This window comes from Prunus mume, linkage group LG8, assembly GCF_029339155.1.
Source record: "Prunus mume cultivar Tortuosa linkage group LG8, ASM2933915v1, whole genome shotgun sequence".
In the NCBI taxonomy this organism is placed as follows: domain Eukaryota; kingdom Viridiplantae; phylum Streptophyta; class Magnoliopsida; order Rosales; family Rosaceae; genus Prunus; species Prunus mume.
The window spans coordinates 16,564,503-16,584,812 of record NC_142705.1 but is presented as its reverse complement, the minus strand read 5'-3'; the positions used below and the strand labels follow the sequence as shown (position 1 = coordinate 16,584,812).

Here is a 20,310-nt window from a genome sequence, read left to right as displayed (position 1 = left end):
TCCAAAAGTGAAAAAAAATTTATGTTTAAAACCTAAAAAACCTTTTTTCTTTTCTAATATGCTCCCTTTCTCTCTCTCCACAGATTTTTCAAATGGAAATGAAAATTTTTGAAGAAAAAAACTACAAATACCCCCACTGCTGCGCCACGTGTCATAACCGTTTTGGGCACGGTAAGTAGCCCAATGCTTAGCTGCCACATGGCATACCAGTTCAGTTTCGGTTATCATCTGGCGTTTGTGTAAATTTCTCTTAATTTGACTTCCGGTTACTTATTTTTCTTTTCTTTTTTTCAATTTCAAATTGTGATATTACCCTCATGCATAGGATTACTGAATAAAATTCGTTCCACTACCTATAGTAACTTCCGGTTTTACTGAGACTCCATTGGAAGTTGGAACCTAGGCGAAGTCAGTTTTCCAGGCCAATTGTGAAACACCTAATGGTTGGTCTAGTCAATGTGACAGAAGATAATATTAATTACTATATGAGACAGATAAATTCGGTTTTTATTTATTTTTATATTCTAACTTTGTATTTTAATTATCCTTTTTAGTAAATATATTTCAGATATAAATTTAGCAAACATATATTCTTAAAAACAAAATTAAATTTGAGTAATTTCCAAGACAGATTGAAAGCATGAGTAACATCATAACATGTTTCAGAGGAGAGAGTTCTTCCGAGTGTCCATGATGCCGATGTGTCCTTGCAAAGCCTCAGGTTTCATGAGAAGTCGTGAAGATTAAAAACACTATACACGGGCAAATAATCAGCCAAAATAAACAAAATGTTGCCCGTACATTCGATCTAATACTGGCTAAATTTCATGGAGCTGCGACATCAAAACCACAAGTGAACGGAGGAGAACAAACATAATATAATACAAACAAGAATTGTAAACGAATGACTAATACACACACTGGTTGATTCTTCAGGAACTCCCGCTGCTCTTAAAATATTGACCTACTTGGAGCTTCCAGAATGTAGCATCAAAGTAGGGATTGAAACTTCAAAGTCATATAGACAAGCCTACGGCCAATATGAGAACTTGAAGCTTTAAATATTGGAGCAGCTCTGATACTTTACGAAACCAGATAACCTTATAAGACAGTGCAGAACGTAGAATAGAGGATCAAAACTTTCTTGTACAATCTGCAATTCACGACTGATTAACATAGAGGACTGGGACCAGCCCAGCCATTTTTCCATCCCTCCCAGGGCGTTTCTTCTTCACCTGTAAAAAGAGTGAAAATGCCTTACATTAGCAACTGACGTGAATAAATATGCTGCCTCATCGGCAACAACGCAAGAGAATGACCATTCAAAGGGGAAAAAGAGGTCAAGATGAAAAATATAAATTCCTCTCTCATGGGACAAAAATGAGTAATCAAAAATAAGAAAATAAGGTTATCCAAAAATACAGTAATTGGCTGATTCTTGCTTCACAGATATTGGAGGACTAAAAAGCAGGAATGAGAATTTTCCTCTTTCTTTTTGTGTTTATTCAGTCCTATTCTCTCTATATACTTACATAAAACCAGCCATCCACTTCGTACTCGATTTCAACGTCTTCACCCGCTGTTAAATTTAACTGCACGGACAGAACCATATTAATCACCTCCATGTTTCAACTGAAACTGCCAGACAAGTCTGACTGAGACAAGACAGCAATAGTTCACACAGAGCAAAAGGCAAGACACTCTATCCAGTAAACTTCTTATCATTTAAAATGCAAATACCTGCTCAACTTTGGAGTGAGACACCTTTGGATCATAAAAATAAAATAAAAACTTTTAAGTCCAGATTGAATTGCTAGGAGTTAGACTTACTTCATCATCTCCACCAGCCGTGAAGTCATAAAGTGCCGTTCCATGTTGAGGATTTCCAGAAGAAACGCGTTCGTCATCTTGAGATTCAAAACTTTGGGATCCACGCCCAGCTAAAGGATTATCAAATGATTCAAATCTTTGTGCGGCAGGTGACGAGTATGGCGGAGGCTCTTCTCTAATCTGGAAACGAATTAGAAGAATTAAAATTCTGATAGAATCATAAGACTAAAACCTAGCTAGATGAGAGGCAATGAGCACTAACTGGAGATCCTAAACCCTCACTGAATGAGGGAACCCCCGTAGATGGATTGGTATATCTGTTTCCTCCAGACCTCTCCTGTTGCAAATAATTAATTCATCAAACAATTCAATCCTATATAGCAGATGACAGTGTATGCAAGTAAAAATCTATAATCCCCAGTAATATTTGGGGCATCAATCAGGCAATGAGTTAGTACAGGTAAAGAAAATGCTTTGATCTTAGCTCTTTTAAGATCTAACACAGGGTGTTTCTTTCTTTCATATATATATATATATATATTTTTTTTGTTCTTGAAAAACTGAAAGCACATTTTTGCACAGATTATAACATTATACAGCTTCAACCAAATTCCATAATCAAAAGTCCATGGACACATTTCTTCCCTCGTATCTAGGGTTCCGTATATGCCTCACATTTAGACCCTAAGTCAAGTCTTCATTAGCTCCAACTACCATTTAATCCTATCTATAGAACCTGTGGTCCATGATACTAAAAATTCTTTTCTCATTTTCCTCATAAAATTTTATATCAACAACATGTGCAGACAATAAAGGGTCCCCCGGCTAGAAGAGCAGGGGCTTAGAGTCTGGTTCTCCAACTAGGGAAGGTGATGGTCAACAGAGGTTGGATTTAATCCAACGGTAGTCTTGAGCCTTAAGCAAACAATAGAACTAATAACTTTTAATAGAACTTGACACATTCCAACAAAAATAGAAAAGACAAAAAGTTAATCGGTACAGACTCATTTTTAACTGTGCAGGCCCTCCCCTTCCCTTTGTCGCTCTCCTACATTTCCCTATCTCCCTTATCCATTTCTCTTTCCCTTGATTACTTTCCAAGACAAAAACAACTGTTTAGGTTATTTCATGTATATTATCAAAAATTGCTCGAAAATGAACTTCATCGGCAGTTTATGTGGAAGAGGGTAAATTTGAGAAATGAAAAATTCCAATGTTATATCCCACCAGTCTGATTCAAAAATTAAATCTTAAAGACATAAATACTACATTTCCATCAAGTCATGGTTGCACCAACTTCATGGTGCGTACATGCCATGGACTGTAACAGAATATTAGAAAAAGAATAACATATTTAGCATATATTCATGGTACAAAATTACTTGGTTTAAATTACTGATGAACCTTAACATGGTCATCTTCAGTATCTGGATCCTAGTGCTCATATTGTTAAAACCTAAGAACTTGGCACTGTATTAAAGTTCTAGAGCCTAAATACGCAGTCTTAGTACTAGAACCTGGGCAAAGATTTGTAGATGTTTAAAATACTGTAAAAACATAAGTAGAAGTTTATTAAAGGAAACCCCCAAAAAAAAAATTGAAATTGATCAATGCATCTCTTACCGGCTGTGAACTGAAAAGTGAAGGGTAGTTCATTCCACCAAAGTGGGATGATATGGAAGTTTCAACTGATCCCGTTGATTCTGGGGAAGATGTCCCAGATGACCTCCCATCATCCTCCTACAATCCAAATGAATACAATTAGTGACAACCTTCTCAATGTAAAAATGAACGCACCAGCTCTATTGCATGCAATGCCAACTCAGTCAGGAACACATACCTCTAGCTCAGAAGTCTCTAAAAGAGTCTTTGCCCACAGATCATCATAACTAACTGAAGGCCTAGAGATTATGTTTTCTTCATCAACATCAGGAGCATCGGTTCCAGCACCAGCAAGAAATTCATTAACCTAACAGGAAGTAGAGGTGAAATAATCATCCATTTGAAATGGATCAAGAGTAGCAAATGAATGGTGCATACAAGTTAAATACAAAATTTAACGACAATAGTCCAAAATCTACTTTCTTAAATCAATAAGTAACAACTCTGCAAACTATTACAAGAAATCAAGACTGGAAACAAATTGAGGAAGCCATTCTTTGAACTATAGAACAAACAGCCAGCCTGTGTCGGGGATCAAAGCAGAAGGCATCTGCCCCAACCATGTAACAATATAATATCTAACTAAAGACTAGATGACTCTATATTTTCAGCAGAAGAAAGGATAAATTGTGCGTTTCTATTAAACAGTTACATCCATTCACCAATTAGTATGTGATGGAGAAGCCAAGCTCTAAGTACCATGAATAAGCTCATCCAAGCACCGCATAATCTAGTCTTTGCACCTTTTGTGTAATTAATGCAATTTAGACGTGGATTTCAGGCCTATTGTTTTGGAGGCTTATGTCGTAGAGTCTTTCTATGCCTCATGATCAATGTCTTAGATGTCCTAAACTATGTCGGTTAGAATTCCCACGCATATTATTCTTTCCATTATTAACAGACCAAAAGCTCCTACATTACAAAATTATTTAAAAACTTCATATCTTTAGGTTTAAATAATTCAATAATATACTATAAGTTGTGATTATTTAATGATAGATGCCTTCTCATTTACAGATTTAAAGAAAATAAAGGATCATTCACTTAGTTGTCGGGTACTTACAAGACATTTTCACAAACAAGTTGATGTAGAACAGCCCATAGGTATTAGATTAAACACTTAAACGATAGAATAGAGAAGAATATTGGAGGTTGAGGAGACGAAAATATAGATCGAGAGGACGAAAGAAAGGACCGAAATCAGAGAACCGCGAAGGACAGAAATCACATAGTTTTAAGAGAAGATTTACTCAATATCCGAATCTGAATTTTAAAGAGCGACAAGGGGGTATTTATTGCAAACTAAAACCTAGAAATAATAGGGTAAAAATCCCTTGCTTAAACAGAAATCCTAACCCAAATAAAATAGGAAACTTAAAACTAGAAATCTGGAAAAGTAGAAATCCTACTAGAAATTGGAAAACTAGAGAATTCAGGAAACTAACAAATACATTAGGAAACTAATAAATTTAGGTCCTACACATCCTGCATCACAAGTCCAGCTGAATTATGGGTTTAAAGATGAGTGCAACTACCAGAAAACATAAACTTTGGACTATATGATAAACAAGGGTAGAAACTTATAATCTCTCAAATCTGAATTACAAATACTATTAATTGTCAAATTCAGCATGTGTATAGACAAAAAAGGGCTATCTAGAAAAGGTGATCAAGCCTGATTGTCTAGCAATCAAACAAAAAAGGACTTGCAAGAAATGGCCCAGATCCCTGAATAGCCCAAAGTCATAACTCTCCAAGTACAATAAAAGACATAAATTCAGAAAATTCTACAAATACCCTCACTCAAACTCCTAAAAGTTAGATTATAAGATACAACATGGGAAAGAACTTACAGTAATATGTTTATAGAACTCTCAATCGGAATTATATAATTACTGTTAATTTTCAAATTCAGCTTTAGTATAGAAACATAAGAGGGTAACATGTTCATAAATGTCTAAATATCAGTCAGGACTAAATGTATTTTAAAATAACAGGGTGATAGTGTTCTGTTTTTAGATTCATACTTCTATAAACAAACCAAAAGTTAAACTTTAATGTTAAATCAATTAAACTTGTTACCCTGCTCATTGCCGGTGCATTATTTCCTAGCAGTCCATCATCACCAAGATTTGCTGCCCAAGCATTTACAAGGTCATCATCAAGCATGTCAGACTCTTCAGCTGCTGGTTTAGATTCATAAATAAGATCAGAAATTCCAGTAGCAACAGCTGGATCACTCAGACCGGTTGATGCACTAATATTGTGCCGTGTGCGGTAGATGTCGATCAGTTTTGCACTGTCATAAGATTATGAAGGGGAACTAAATAAGAAATGCAGAGAAAAAAAAAGGGGGGTAAAACCCATGTTAACAAGAAATCTCACTTGAAGTTCAACTGGAAATAGAGTTCTAGTATGTATGAATCATCTCATAATATTTTAGACCAACGATGTTGACATAGTCAATCCTTCATTAATATGATTTGTAGGCAGAAATTAGTTGTAAATTACCCCCTTACTATTGAATCATGCTCATAATAAACAGGACATCCTTCAAATGGTTAGAAGGAATACTAAACTTTCTTCTGTATTCACCTCATAAAAATATTGATAATTAGTTTAATTTTTTTCTGATATTTCCACCAATATTTCCTCCGAAATTTGGACCACAATTATTTCCACTGACATCACAATTTTCAACCTTGGTTATTTGGCATGTCAGTTAGACACAAGAAGAAAGGGCATGGGAGAAATGGGAAGAACAAATGCTCAATAAATGTGCATTGAAATTGTGCGAAGAATGAAAGACATTATAAAATTAACACTGCTTAGTGAATAGATAACACATTTGAGGAATTCTGCTTCTACCTATATAACAGAGACAGAAAACTAAAGTCAACCATATCTGGGTAAAGCATTCTTACAAAAGGCAGACACCAATATTTCCTCCGAAATTTGGACCACAATTATTTCCACTGACATCGCAATTTTCAACCTTGGTTATTTGGCATGTCAGTTAGACACAAGAAGAAAGGGCATGGGAGAAATGGGAAGAACAAATGCTCAATAAATGTGCATTGAAATTGTGCGAAGAATGAAAGACATTATAAAATTAACACTGCTTAGTGAATAGATAACACATTTGAGGAATTCTGCTTCTACCTATATAACAGAGACAGAAAACTAAAGTCAACCATATCTGGGTAAAGCATTCTTACAAAAGGCAGACACCAATATTTCCTCCGAAATTTGGACCACAATTATTTCCACTGACATCGCAATTTTCAACCTTGGTTATTTGGCATGTCAGTTAGACACAAGAAGAAAGGGCATGGGAGAAATGGGAAGAACAAATGCTCAATAAATGTGCATTGAAATTGTGCGAAGAATGAAAGACATTATAAAATTAACACTGCTTAGTGAATAGATAACACATTTGAGGAATTCTGCTTCTACCTATATAACAGAGACAGAAAACTAAAGTCAACCATATCTGGGTAAAGCATTCTTACAAAAGGCAGACATTTGCTAAAGGAACTGAAAATTGCATCTCCGCATTTCATAACAAATTATTACACACACCAAAAAAATCACCCCTCTTATTCTCTCAAATACAACACCTAGGCTATGGCAGTGTAAACGAATCTGTACCTTATTGGCCCCAAAGGCAGATACTTTGCTCTTGGGACGTAACAGAACAGCGAAACAAGATCAAGCAACCGTTCATGAGCTCCGTATAGTTTCTTAAGTTCTTCATCTGTCCATTCCTTATTAGCATTGTCATGGTTGCGTATTTCCCTGTCCGTAAAGCAAACTAACGTGAATAACTAAAAAATATGACACATTTCAAGAAAATTTTGTATCACTTACTTGATCAAATCATCTTGTGCTCTATACATTTCATCAAGAACCTCTATCATGGGATTTATTAGAACTCCAAGGCCTGTGCCACTAGCTCCTTGATCTTCCCCATTACTGAGATGCATCTCAGAAAACTGAGACTGCACTCCCCCCTGTGCTAACGTGTGTAAAAATTCATAGATCTGTAGCCTAAAAGGTTCACCAGACCTTATTGCCATAGTTGTAAGAGCTTGAGCGGCAATAATACGAACCTGGAGAACCCAACGGAACGAACAACATATAAGAGGAACAAACAAGTAGAGGGTGAGTTCACAGTTAACAAATTTGTGTGTTCATGTGTATGGATTCCCATAGTTTCTGGGCGAAAAGCCATTGCCCTTTCCCAAATAAGTAGAGGGTGAGTTCACATGTCAACAAATTTGTTTGTACAGAAAAACAAGTGTGAAAGAACCAAAAATATGGTATAAGGAAGAAAAAGATTCTATGCAAAATTGATTAATTGAAGCTTCATAGTCCTAGAACCTCCAACAGGAAAGGTATAACAATGTTCTAACTACCATTACCATTGTCCCAATGCTTTAGAAATCATCCCTCAATAGATCATTACAACCCTTAACATTGGGAGACCTATGCTAGTAAAGGCAGGTTGGCTAAAACTAGTACTTAATTAACCTTTTTATCGTTCTAAGATAGAGGCAATAAACTTGTGTTGATATGATAAATGGCTGATACTGAGGTGGAAGCTAATACCTCCCAGCTGCCACTAAACGCGCATCTTTGCAGCCTAGTCAGTGCACCAGCTAGAGTAGGATTACGAGAGCTGGCAGCAGCAACCATTTTATCTGTATCTAGCATCATCAATGCAGTACCAGGAGGGGTTGCGGATTCCCAGGCATACTCAGAAGCAGCATAGTTTGCATTCTCTCCAAGAAACCATACCTAACAGTACATTTATTCATCAATAAATAAAATAAATTAGGTTACTTGATGGATAAATTGGAAGAGGAACAAATAAAGCATCTACTGATTATAAAGATGCTTACTGCTGCTTGTACTAATCTCTGCAATGCCAAAGCTGACTTTGGATCAGATGCAGATACCCTGTCCACAGATGTAAGGCCCAACATTGACCCAGGCTGTGGTGGCGGTAAATCAAGAACTATGGTAACCGCTTCTAAGGCAGTGTGTTTCCCATCAGGACCAGCTCCAACGAGACATGTCTGGAATTGGAACGGTTATAATAACCAATTGAATCAAACAATCACTAATATAATTTCACCATAAAAATAAAGAAAGAAATCATCACATTCAGGTTAACGATATGAAAAACACATCACAAAGTTTCAGTTCCAAGTCGGTTTTTTTCTTCTTTAGACAAGAAAGGAACTTTTATTAACACAAATCAAATGTTCTAAATGGTGGACAAGGATTCAATCATAAAGTACACACTACAACAAACAGAGCAGCACTTGAGACATAAAGTTTAGAAGAAACATAATTTTATTAAGAACAAATCTGTACGAAGCAGAAGTCCAACTTAACACCCGCAAAATCTGGTAAACTACCCGGAAAAAAACACTACAAAGAAACAATACAGGGTAACCTAATTGAAAATAACGCACAGCCGACTTCTAATGCAAATAAATATCAGAAAAATAATGGTCCTTATATTGTGACCGTGTGCTGGAATAACCCAACTCACTTTACCTCTCTTAACAAGTACAGCCACAAATTTAATGTTAGTGGGCAATGTAGGAGTACATGATCCGCACTTTCCCTAAGGCTCATTGTTAAAGTTGCAGTATTCTAATGTTAGAACTGTAAGATACATGCTTTACATATTTCATAACTGCACTGGTATCCTATATCCTCTAGCTCATTTTGGTTGGATAATGTTACCATGTCATCATAACTGACCCAAGCCTATAAAAGTAACAGTAAAACAAAGTGAAAAAGAAAAAAAGTAAGAAAAGCATATCATGATAATTGACTAACGTGTACAAAGCAGCAGTGGAAAACATACAGAAATAAATTACTTTCCATGAAACACCGACTTTACTAAAATAAATGCAAGGAAAATATACAGTGGAAAAGACATACAGAACTACATTTTAAGTAGATAAGAACTGCCTGTAGTGAGGATTGAAGGAAATTACCTTCCACAGTAGTTGTAATACATCAGCATCAATCTTCCCAGGAGCTTTAGTTGCAAAGATCCTGGCGATTTGAAGAAGAGTGACAGCCATATCTGGGGTCGCCTAATAACACATATTAAAAGCTTATTTAGACTTAATAAATGGCAAGTGCCCCACTAAAGAAATTAAAGAAAACCCTTATATTGGAATAGAGTTAGTTTAGATAGCCTTGTGCACCATTGATTTCACTACCAGAAAGATAAGTTAGACAGGGTATGATTAATTCCTGCTCCCAACCTCCCATCCAATTACTAGTGCTCCACTACTTCTATACTCAACGCCTAATAGAACAAAATATACTCTAAAATGTGAAATCCAACAGACAGTTGACAACCTACAATTTCAACTGGCTTCAATACTTTGATAATGTCATCACTGGCAGGTCATGTTTTTTCCTTTCCTCCAATCTTGATTCATTATTGTCCTTTAGCACTATACTACCATTCAATTTATTCTTCAATTGAACAATGCAATTGTAGATTTCAATCGTCTTACCCTTTGACATACCAATGTTACCTGGTACCAGGAACGATACAATACATGGAATGGGAATGGGTACGAGGCTTGCTAGTTACTATGGTACAGATTAGTTGGGTGTAGACATAGTACGGTATTTCAGGTTGCAATTCGTCCAGGACTTTAATTCGGGTCCTTGTTAATTATTACAATTTTTTTTATGTAATAGATGCTTTATATTATAAAATCAAAAATAGCATCCATTCCCATGATTATTCATTGAATTCTGACATATCAGTGCATAATCAATTTTCCATAGTAATGAATACTTCAAATTATAAGCAGCGGGAAATAAGATAGTGAAGTTAGTTAAAATTGCTCATGTAAAAATACAAATGCGTACCATAAATTAAAGTCAGAATTTGGTCATGCAGGGCTTCAGTTTCACATGATTTTTTTTTTTTTTTTTTTGAGAAGAAACGAAATTTATTAAGCAAAAGAACACGGAGGTGGATAAGGCAACCACAACTGAAGAACAACAACAACACAAAAAGAAACAAACAACACCAACCCCTCCCAAACTAACAGGGAGGAACAAAGCTTCTTTAGGGATCCCTCATTAGCTGTCATTGGATGTGCGAAATTGTTTTGTGGATGGTGTTTTGTATTTCTATTGTCAGTTGGTGGATAGCTTCGACTGCATCTTTGTACTGTGTTTGAAGTTCATTAATACAAGTTGGTATACATATATATAAAGATTTCTACACATATGCACTTCCAAACAAATGCCACACCATGAGTTACTTTTTTGTCCACACATACCTTAAAACGAGCATGCAATGTGAGTAAAATATCATTCAATAGTGTGGCTGGCCAAGCTGGATCAGAAAGCTCTGATGCAATAATAGATTCTAGTTGATCAAACGAATCATGGGGACTTTGCATCCAGATCAGCGCCTTAATTACCATTGCTCGAACATAAACACACTCACACGCCACAGTTGTCCGCACAACTTCCATCAATGAAGCTAACAAACTAGCAATTGTATCCTTGCCACCTACTCCAGTAGATAAAGAAGAAGTTCTTCGGATACCTATGTGAAAAGAAAATGTGGTGGGAAGGGAAAACAAGGAACAGAATAAGATCACAATCCACTTTACTACTTTCACTCCTTTGAAATTATATAAAAGCACAATCCTATTAAAATATGAAAGCAAACAATAAAATCCACCGTACTGGTTTCACTACTCTCACTCCTTTGAAAATTTATAAAAGCACATGCCTCACTCATCACTCCACAAAGAAACCACTTATTGCTTTTCCATATAAAACAACCTTTCAACTTACTAAACAATTAGGGTCTTCTTTTTTATATCAAACTCAGAATCAATAAAATTTAAAATAAAAAAAATGATAAGGTAGGAGGAATAGAAGTCCAGTGCAGTTACTGCAGAACTCGCAGCCTGTTTTTTTCTTGACAGGAAACGTATTCTCACTGATAAAAAAAATAGCGGTGCAATATAGGGGACAAGTTGTAAAATTCACAGCATACTCTTTATCAATTAATGACAATTTTACAAGCACTTTAATGATGCCCTATGCTTCTATGGTACCTATTACCCAATTAATGAAACATTTCCAGTGACTAGCCTGTATAGCTACATTAATCAACTAAACACCACATACATATCTCAGAAGGCCATTCAATTTTTTTGGCAGCCTAGAATCGAAATCATCAGAATATGATCAAGGATCTTCTAAACCATTACATGAAAGATCCTATGGAAGACATGGAGCAGTAACTAAAAGGTTACAACAGATCATGTAAAAAGATTTAAAAAACAAAAACAAAAAAAGGTAGAATAATTACTTTCGGGATGTGAGGTTTCACTACTATCCAAATCCTGTGAATCGAGAGTCTCAGAAAATGTATTGACATGCACTGTTTCATCAATATCCTGTATGCCTAGAGAAAATGCAGCAGCCCGACTTTTCCCCATCTCTTGCACAACTCTTGCTGCTGCATGGAGTACTGGCCTAGAGAAACTACGGAAAGAACTCTCCAACCTGAATAAACCAGGATGCATGGAATCAATAGAAGATGATTTAAATCAGTTTAAAAAGAGAGTCATTGAAGACTCCTACATATGAAAAGATGCTCAACCTCCCAACATTATTTCAGATGCTTCTAATACCAAAACAAGAGAGCGAGAAAGATAGACAAACAGACAGACGCCCAAGGGGGGAGGGAGGGGGGGAACACAGAGAGAGAGATCCTTAAACCTTCTCATTACAAGTTTAATAAGGGGTTGTGGACGCCTTGTCTTCTGAGCTTTATCTTTGGAGGAATCCTTAACAGAAGGTGCTTCTGGCAACTTGAGAATCTCCCTAGTTAATCGGTACCATCCAGCAGCTCGCTCTTCAGTCCTACATTATAAAATGGTAAAGAAAAAAATTAGAAATAAATCAATTTAAGAAAGAAAAAAAATTTATATCAGGGTGAATAAGTAGGTGGGTACAACACCAGTTATGCAACAATCTACCATCCAATTATAACCTTGTGATATGGAAAAAGGGATGAAATTGAAATATAAAAGTAAGGTTTAAGAGACACCTCTCTGCACTATCGTGTTTCCCCAATATACATAGGATTGCCTCAAAACAGACTCTTTCGCTGGGATCCAGTAGGAGTTGATAAAGCACAGAATTGAACTGAGATCGAATATCAGCTCTCTCTGTAGACATAAAATTTTCAAGAAACAACAAACATAAATCATACAACTTAAAGGGAAACAAATACATTAAATAAAGAAAGAAAAGTGAAGAATTCATCATATATAGATACCATCCAAGGCTCGTGCTCTAGAAATTGTATAGCACAACCTCGCTAGAGCAACTCTAGCAAGAACATCATGTAAATGGAGGACATCCTGCAAAGCCCCTGATATATAGAACAAAGCAAGGTACTAAAAATGAAGTAAGAATAATTGATTAAGCATATTAGGTTAATAAACTAATGTTTATGAAAATAAAAAATATTTAAAAAATAAAAAATAAAAAATAAAAACTTTCTAGATAAATGAGCAACCTAAAATGGCATCAAACCAGATAAGACCAGAAATCTCACAAAATTCATTGTAAGAACATATCTCGGAACATAACAAGTCTTTTATTTCTTCATTTTCATACAAGTACAAAAGGATAAACAATTTATTAAAGTGTAAAGTATAAACATCAGAGATAAATATTTTGAAATGTTCTAGTCACCTATATTAACAAACCTCCAATTAAAAGGATTGGCTAGAAAGCCCTGTCCCAAACTAAAGGCTCTTTTTCCATTGTAATAATTAGATCCCTTTGTCTTTTTCTTTTCCGGAATACGAAACAAAACTTAATTAAGCAAAAAGGGTAAAAATTAGACCCAGTGTTAATCAATCAACTTCTATTTTTCCAATTAATTACACAAATCCAGATTTCTTTCTTTTTCTTTTTTTTTACACCCAGAAATCCACCAATCCGCATTGCGGACACAATTTGAAAATGGGGACCCCAACTGAACCCTACAACGGGACCCCAACTGAACCCTACAACCTTTGGGAGGCAGGAAATGCTAGCAAATAGCTAGGTAGGTAACTATCAACGAGGGGTTACTTGAAATGCTCAAGCCTATGGTTTGCTCCCATGTGGTCTGAGGTTCAAAACCCCCAAAGGCACCGATCCTCCCAAAGATTGTAGGGTTCGACCAGAGGCCCCATTTTCAAAGCCTTGTCCTCTTTGCGGATTGTAGGATTTCTGGGTATAAGAAAAATATTTTTAAAAAACAGCTACATTTATGCAGAAAATTATGCAAATTGCAGCAGCCATTGACCAGATGATATATGAAATGTTTGCAATAAGTCAAGAAATCAGATGAGCAATGGAACACAGCCTGTTGTTTGAACAATGTAAGTCAACCATATACAACCCTGTCATTTGAACAAGGAACACAGCCTAAGATTTAAGAAATTTTGCTCTCAAATTGGGCATCATAATTAGAAATATAAAACTTTTTGTCTATGTAAATATCAGTACATGTCACATTGAACAAAGAACCCTTCTTAAAAAACAATAACAGAATAAGACAACAAAAATTGTGAAGAATACCTCCAGGCTCTGCATGTTTCCCTGCATAACGGTAAAACATTGTAAAGCATTAGAAGCATAAAAACTAATTATTCTCATAATTAAATAGCACAATAGGAATGCGAGATATTTGAAAGGTTAAAATAATCAAATCACCTAAGGCCATTGCAACTGCATAAGGGTCTTTTGTAGATAGCTCAGATAGAATTTCCAAGGCATGCCTTACAGCAATAGGATCAGCAAATGAAATTCTGAAGGTAAACACAAACTTGTTAGACTTGGAGAATCAATTTCACAATACAAGGGCCAAATTTCTAAAAATACCCCAGTAATCATGAAGTAGCTAAGAAAATAAAATCAATGTTGCAAGTTGAAGGATAAGTAAAAACAGATTGAAAGCATAAAAGAGGACATGAGGAAAACAGAAATCATAAATAAAAAAGATAAAACTGGTGGATCGAAACAAAGTTCTTCCACCAAAACTTCAACTCATGCATAATGAAGATACATATATGACCACAAACACCAAAAAAAAAAAAAAAATGGAAATGGTGTATGTGTCACATGCACCTATATAAGGAAATTGATACAGAGAAATGTTCCAAGCAACAACTTTATGCAATCAAATGTTGACTACCAGAATGAAGGAAAACATACCCTTGAACAGCACGATATAGAAATGCAGGGTTTCCTGGATCCAACGGAAGTCTCCTCAAAGCACTTAGGGCGGCATATTGCAAGTTAGTCCTGAGGATGAACTGAAGTTGAAAAAAAAATTAAAAATATAAGTTATCAGCATAGCTGGAGAAATTCATGGACCATAAGCTAAAGAACAATAAAAATGCAGGTGCATAATAGAAGAATTTTCTTGGGAAACTTGGCAAGACAGAGAGGTAATAACTTGGCAAGATGCTCAGGACCAATTGGATTAGGGTTAGCCTGAAGCCCTGACACAAAAGCTTTCTTCCAACCCTCTAATCTCCTCTCCAGCTATTCCACCACCTGATCCCAGAAGCCCACTATCTTTGGGTTCCCAGCAAGCAGCATCCCAAATATTTCATTGGCCACCTCTCCCATCTTAGGTGTTGATCCCCACAATTGAGCACTTAGCTCTATTAATTTTCAGTCTTGAGATATCTTCCCCTGAAAGAAAAATTATGTTGTCGTCCACAAATTGCAGATGAGATTTTGCCACTACTCTTCTACTGACAAACTCTTCAAAGCTGCACTTCGCTTGCTCTATCCACCATTTTGCTTAGCTCATCTACTACCAAAGTGAATATGAAAGGTAATAGTGGATCTCCTTGTCTTAGACCCCTTGCAGGGCCAAATTTATCCCTAGGTCTGTTCATAACTATTTCAAACATCCACTTTCTCCAGACTTCCCCTTTATCTTCTGAAACAAAATCCAAAAAGCACCAATCCACATGATGATAGGGCTTCACAAAGTCTATCTTAAACACCAGCCCATCTTTCTTCTTCTTCCTCACTTCCCCCACCACAGCATTTGCAATTAGAACAACATCCAGAATCTACCTTCCACAGACAAAAGCTCCTTTGCCGATTTTTAAAACCATGTACATAACTAAACAGAAAATTTATGAAAAACTTTGTGACCCGCTAATAAGTGCTGGCAATGAGGGGTGTGTGTGTACTCTAGCTCATAAGAATTAAAAAAACACTAATGCCACACAAGTAGAGGAACCCACCATGAAATACAACTCCAAGCCTTTCAGCAGAAAAATTAATAACAAGAAAACTTGAGGAGATGTACTTTACCTCCTTATCGCCACCTTTAGTCCCAAACACACCTTTCTTGCGTTTTTGTGGGCCATCAGCAACCTAAAAATTAATATACATATAAACACAAGGATTTAAAAGATTAAAAAGTAAGAAGAATATCTTCATGAAACCAAGAACAAAAAAACAGCATTACAGATAGCCATTATCTGTCTGATACTTATTCCAAGAGAGAGAGAGGAAAAAGATCAATATCTTGAATATTCTCTGAAGCAAAATATTGTATGTGTACTGAACAATATATGGTATTAATAGAAGTTAAATTCAATCTCAAGCCATATTGGTCTGCCTTATCCACAGGCATTCATGACCAGAACTGTTTGCTTACAATGAACAAAAATACAAGCCCTAACAATCTGCTTTTGATATCCAAATCCACTAGTCAAACCATACAAGATGTTCAATGCCCACAACAACATTAAGAAATTTGGATTTGCCAAAGGCATAAAGACAGGCAAATATGTTAGTAGCCATAACAACAGAGCTTCATAAAGCTTAGAGTTCCCTCTGACATCTGATCCTTTTGTTTGGCTATATATGGTTGGCTGGCCAATGTTACTCGACACCAAAATTAGTCTTCTACTATCAAGAACAAAATTCTACAGATGATTCAGACATACATAATACCCCTATGGCAAGAAACAAATGAGTTTATGTGAAAGAACCGAAAGTGATACCTTATCAAGAATGCCAAACACAATTTCGTACAATTTGGACAATATTTCAGAATTGGTCGAAGGAGCATATGTAAGAGCCTTTAAAGCTTGCAGTCTTCGGGCATGAACTTCAAAAAAAAAAATAATAATAATAATAACATTAATAAAAAAGAACCCATATATCCACTTTTAAAAACACACCCATGGCTAATTTTAACGACAAGGACATATTAAGAAATAATGAAATTACTTTTTTCCTGTTTAAGAATATGTTCCCTAATTCTCTCCCCAAATCCCACAATGTGTTGGAATACAGAACTTTGTGCAGTGAGTTCTCATAATAGACAACATTCCACTCTAAACTACACCAACAATGGAGCAACCATGAGATGCAGTGATAAAAAGAAGCTCAAAACATTATTAAAATACACGCAAAATCTAAAAAAATACTCTACATTCTGCTTCAGCATTTGATGCCTCTGTTGTTAGCTGATTTACTATTCTCGGTACAACATCAGCTCTCGTCACCCCTCCAACAGCATCAATGTCAGCTAAAGCATCCCAGTTTGGAGTTGGGATCCCACCACCAGTGCTCACACCTTGTGCACCAGTATCTGATAAAATTCTGGCCAAGTAATAATAGACATATCGCAGAACACTCCTATCCTCACACTGCTGATTGAGCTGCATCGTGAATGAACACTTATAAAAAAACATTGCTTTAAAACATACGATTGATTTATCAGTTATTAAATTCAATGTATATTGATTTTTTGGTGGATTTATTGTCACCGATTGTGCATATTGGTTTTTCGAAAAAAAATTGTTGTTAAGAGATATGCAGGACTCATGGTAATAAATTGTGAATTCATATTTTCCATTCTTCAGTAAACTCCAACCCAGTCCATCAAGTTCCATGTGCCTAACTTTAGCTATAGGGGACATGTCGTCCTCCCAGTACCACCTCATAAACCTTACATGATAGTTAAGGTCCTTTCAGACATATGGAACTGGCCTAACAATGTGGGGCTATTGAACTGGTGCTAAATAATTTATGTCTATGCCAAGTGCACAACAGAAGGAGGATAGAAGGACATATCTCATATCTACTTTGGCACTTGTGACTAGAGGCATCGCATTGTCATTAAAAAAAGAGCATGGCATAATGTGGAACTAGGGGAAGGGAAAAAACAAAGCAAACGAACAATTTACAGATTTTCATATAATCACATTGGCTTATGTGTAACTGCATCCCAGCAATAAGCTAAATACGTGCATATATCGGAGCTTGGACAAGCTAGAATAATTAAAAGAACAATTGCAAACCCAATTTAATATCATATGAAGGACATTATATGCAAATAACATGTGAATGAGAGAAATATACCATGAGAAGGGATGGTGCAACCGAAGGGTCAACAGAATTGTACACCGCAAGCTTGGGAAAGACGTGATTCACTAACTGCTTCTGGGAACTTTTCTATTCACAATGAAGAAAAATGGAAAACAAACAAAACTTGAGTTTTCGAATAAATAAAAACGAAAGAAAAATCTACAAAAATAGGTGAGCAATGGTTACCTGATCGGATGCAGCAGCTAATTCGTGAATACTCCTCGCAAGTTGTGCATATGAAACAGGCTGCAATTGCAATTAATACCAAATCCTAAACAGATGAGAACTGAGAGACAATTCTAGAACATATGAAGAAAAAGGATAAGCGAAGAAGAGGTTTCGGGTTTGGACCTTCTTCTGCTTCTGCTTGTGCTTCTGAGGCAAGATGTTGATGTTGGTGCGTACGGGATGCAACGCAGCTTTAGCGGCAGAGATGGTGTCGTTTTGGATCTGCATCAGCGCAGCCCTCTTCGACCTTTTCTCTCCAGCTGGCTTCCCCAAAGCCGTCGGAAGACCACCGGAGCTGCTTTTTGGCGGCGAAGCTGCATAACCAGAAGACTGAGCCGGCTGAGTCGACGCCGAAGACGACGTCGTTGTGGAGGCGGAGGCCGACGCTGTGGATGGGTCCGCCGTTATCAGATCCATCAGCGTCGTCCCTGACGAGTCCTGAAGAAAAAACACCATAAATTCTCAAATTGGCAACAAAAAGAAAGAGGAAAATGCGGGAGTGAGAGGGCATCTCGTGATCAGGTGCTTTACCGCCATGGCTAAGCTGATTTTGCAATCACGGAGAGAGAGTGAGAAGTACTTGCTGTTCCACTAGGCTGAGATGACAGAGAGAGAAGGGAACTGGGGAAGAACGTTGTTTTGAGACCTTTTGACTATGCTGAGATGACAGAGAGAGAAAGGCCAGTGATCGGAGATGATGAGAGAGAGAGAGAGAGCCGATGTAAATCTGGCGGGCCAACGAAGGGAGACTGGAAGGGGAAAGCTGGTAGATGCCGGGGACGTAACCAATTTTGTTTCTTTTTTTTTTTAAATTTTAAACCTATTTTTTACAGAAATTTGGGTGAAGTTCGAAAATTTAAGAGTTGAGAGAGATGGGCTATTTCTATATAGTTCGTATCCTCAGGAACAAATAATTTGGGAGTTAATTCTCAATTGGATGATAATTTATGGGGCAAAATGGCAGTTTACTGCTTTTTCTTTTTGATTGGCAGTTTACTGAATCTTGTAAGCCATATCTCCTATCTTGTAAGCCTGTAATTCAGTAAACTGCTTATATATCTCCTATCTTGTAATTCAGTAAACTGCCTACATCAAAGAATAAACAAATATTGAATGTATAAAAATAATGGTATGAATTAAATGTAATGAATTTATGAACATATATGAATTTGAAAAATACTTCAAAAAACTTTTATTAACATAAGTATAGGCTCAGTGAGAATGCTTACAAAAGATAGCTTTCTAATTCACGCTCATACTTAGCTGTTCTCCAGATAGGATGTCTGAAAGAACAATTTGAAACTAGAAAACTAAATTTTACATTCTGATTTCCAATGAGGCCGAAGCCTCCTTAAATAGAAAGACATAACTCTAGGGAAAAGAGTAACTCAAGTAAACTAACTCTAGTGCAATAATTACAGGTGACTTTAACTCAGATGCTTTTACTTTCACTCGGATGCTTTCACTTTCACTCAGATGCTTTCACTTTCACTTAGGATGCTTTCGCTTTCACTCAGGTGCTTTTGCTTTCACTCAGATGCTTTCACTTTTACTCAGATGCTTTTAATGATTCAACTTTCGATTTGTCCGCATGGTGAATACTCACCAATTCGGATCATAGGCGTAATAGGTTTCAGCAGGTCTTGACCATGGGGATAGTCGACCATCTCATCGGGCGATCGGGACTAGGGCTCAAAGGCCGAGGCCGATGGAGGAGGACTCAGATCCATTGTCTTCATCATCATCTTGCATTTCTTCAAATTGCAAAGTAATCAAGCGAGATCTCTCACCAACTTTAGATTTTCCTTCAGTAGAAATTTGGGAAGACTGAGAAGAAGAAGGCTTAGGCTTGGGCTCAGGCTTAGGAGGTAGTGCCGGGAAATCTCTGTAGAAATATTCGGATATACGGTGGACATCAAAACGATCCCACCATTTAAGCAAAATGACGAGAAAAGAATCTCTTCTCCCAATCTGCATGATAATTCCATTTCATAATCCAGTATTTTGTAACGGGTAAAAATAGCAAGGGTGAAGGAAAAATAGATCACGCTCAGGAAGCTTAACTCGAGCAGAGAATGTAGTAATAAGCTCAGTGATTGCAGAGGA

At 36.5% G+C, this 20,310-nt stretch overlaps 1 protein-coding gene across 2 annotated transcripts; it reads right to left on the bottom strand.

Moving 5' to 3' along the window:
• Positions 1–590: 590 nt before the first annotated feature.
• LOC103339311 (uncharacterized) lies at positions 591–19,005 on the bottom strand. Of its 2 annotated transcripts, XM_089042842.1 has the most exons (27): positions 18,736–19,005; positions 18,328–18,642; positions 18,163–18,222; positions 17,971–18,063; positions 17,039–17,267; positions 16,605–16,711; positions 15,907–15,969; positions 14,785–14,885; positions 14,284–14,378; positions 14,149–14,169; positions 12,851–12,946; positions 12,620–12,740; positions 12,289–12,432; positions 11,876–12,072; positions 10,827–11,098; positions 9,510–9,611; positions 8,397–8,573; positions 8,104–8,292; positions 7,363–7,604; positions 7,144–7,290; positions 5,575–5,791; positions 3,671–3,799; positions 3,454–3,570; positions 2,093–2,167; positions 1,831–2,010; positions 1,533–1,592; positions 591–1,235 (listed from the first exon to the last, which is right to left on the bottom strand). In XM_089042842.1, exons 1-27 carry the CDS (start codon positions 18,739–18,741, stop codon positions 1,161–1,163), a joined length of 3,630 nt encoding a protein of 1,209 aa, XP_088898968.1. In that variant the 5' UTR covers positions 18,742–19,005; the 3' UTR covers positions 591–1,160. The 2 variants fall into 2 exon arrangements, with proteins under 2 accessions (XP_088898968.1, XP_016651852.2); XM_016796366.2 differs by lacking the exons at positions 18,328–18,642; positions 18,736–19,005 and having other exon boundaries at positions 17,971–18,058.
• Between the last annotated feature and the right edge of the window lie 1,305 nt (positions 19,006–20,310).

What these genes read in the sequence shown, in the direction of transcription:
- LOC103339311 (XM_089042842.1), bottom strand. An exon ending in AGAGATTAGTACAAGCAGCA is followed by an intron (nt 8,293 to 8,396) that starts GTAAGCATCTTT and finishes ATGTACTGTTAG; the next exon opens with GTATGGTTTCTTGGAGAGAA. An exon ending in GCACAAGATGATTTGATCAA is followed by an intron (nt 7,291 to 7,362) that starts GTAAGTGATACA and finishes CTTTACGGACAG; the next exon opens with GGAAATACGCAACCATGACA.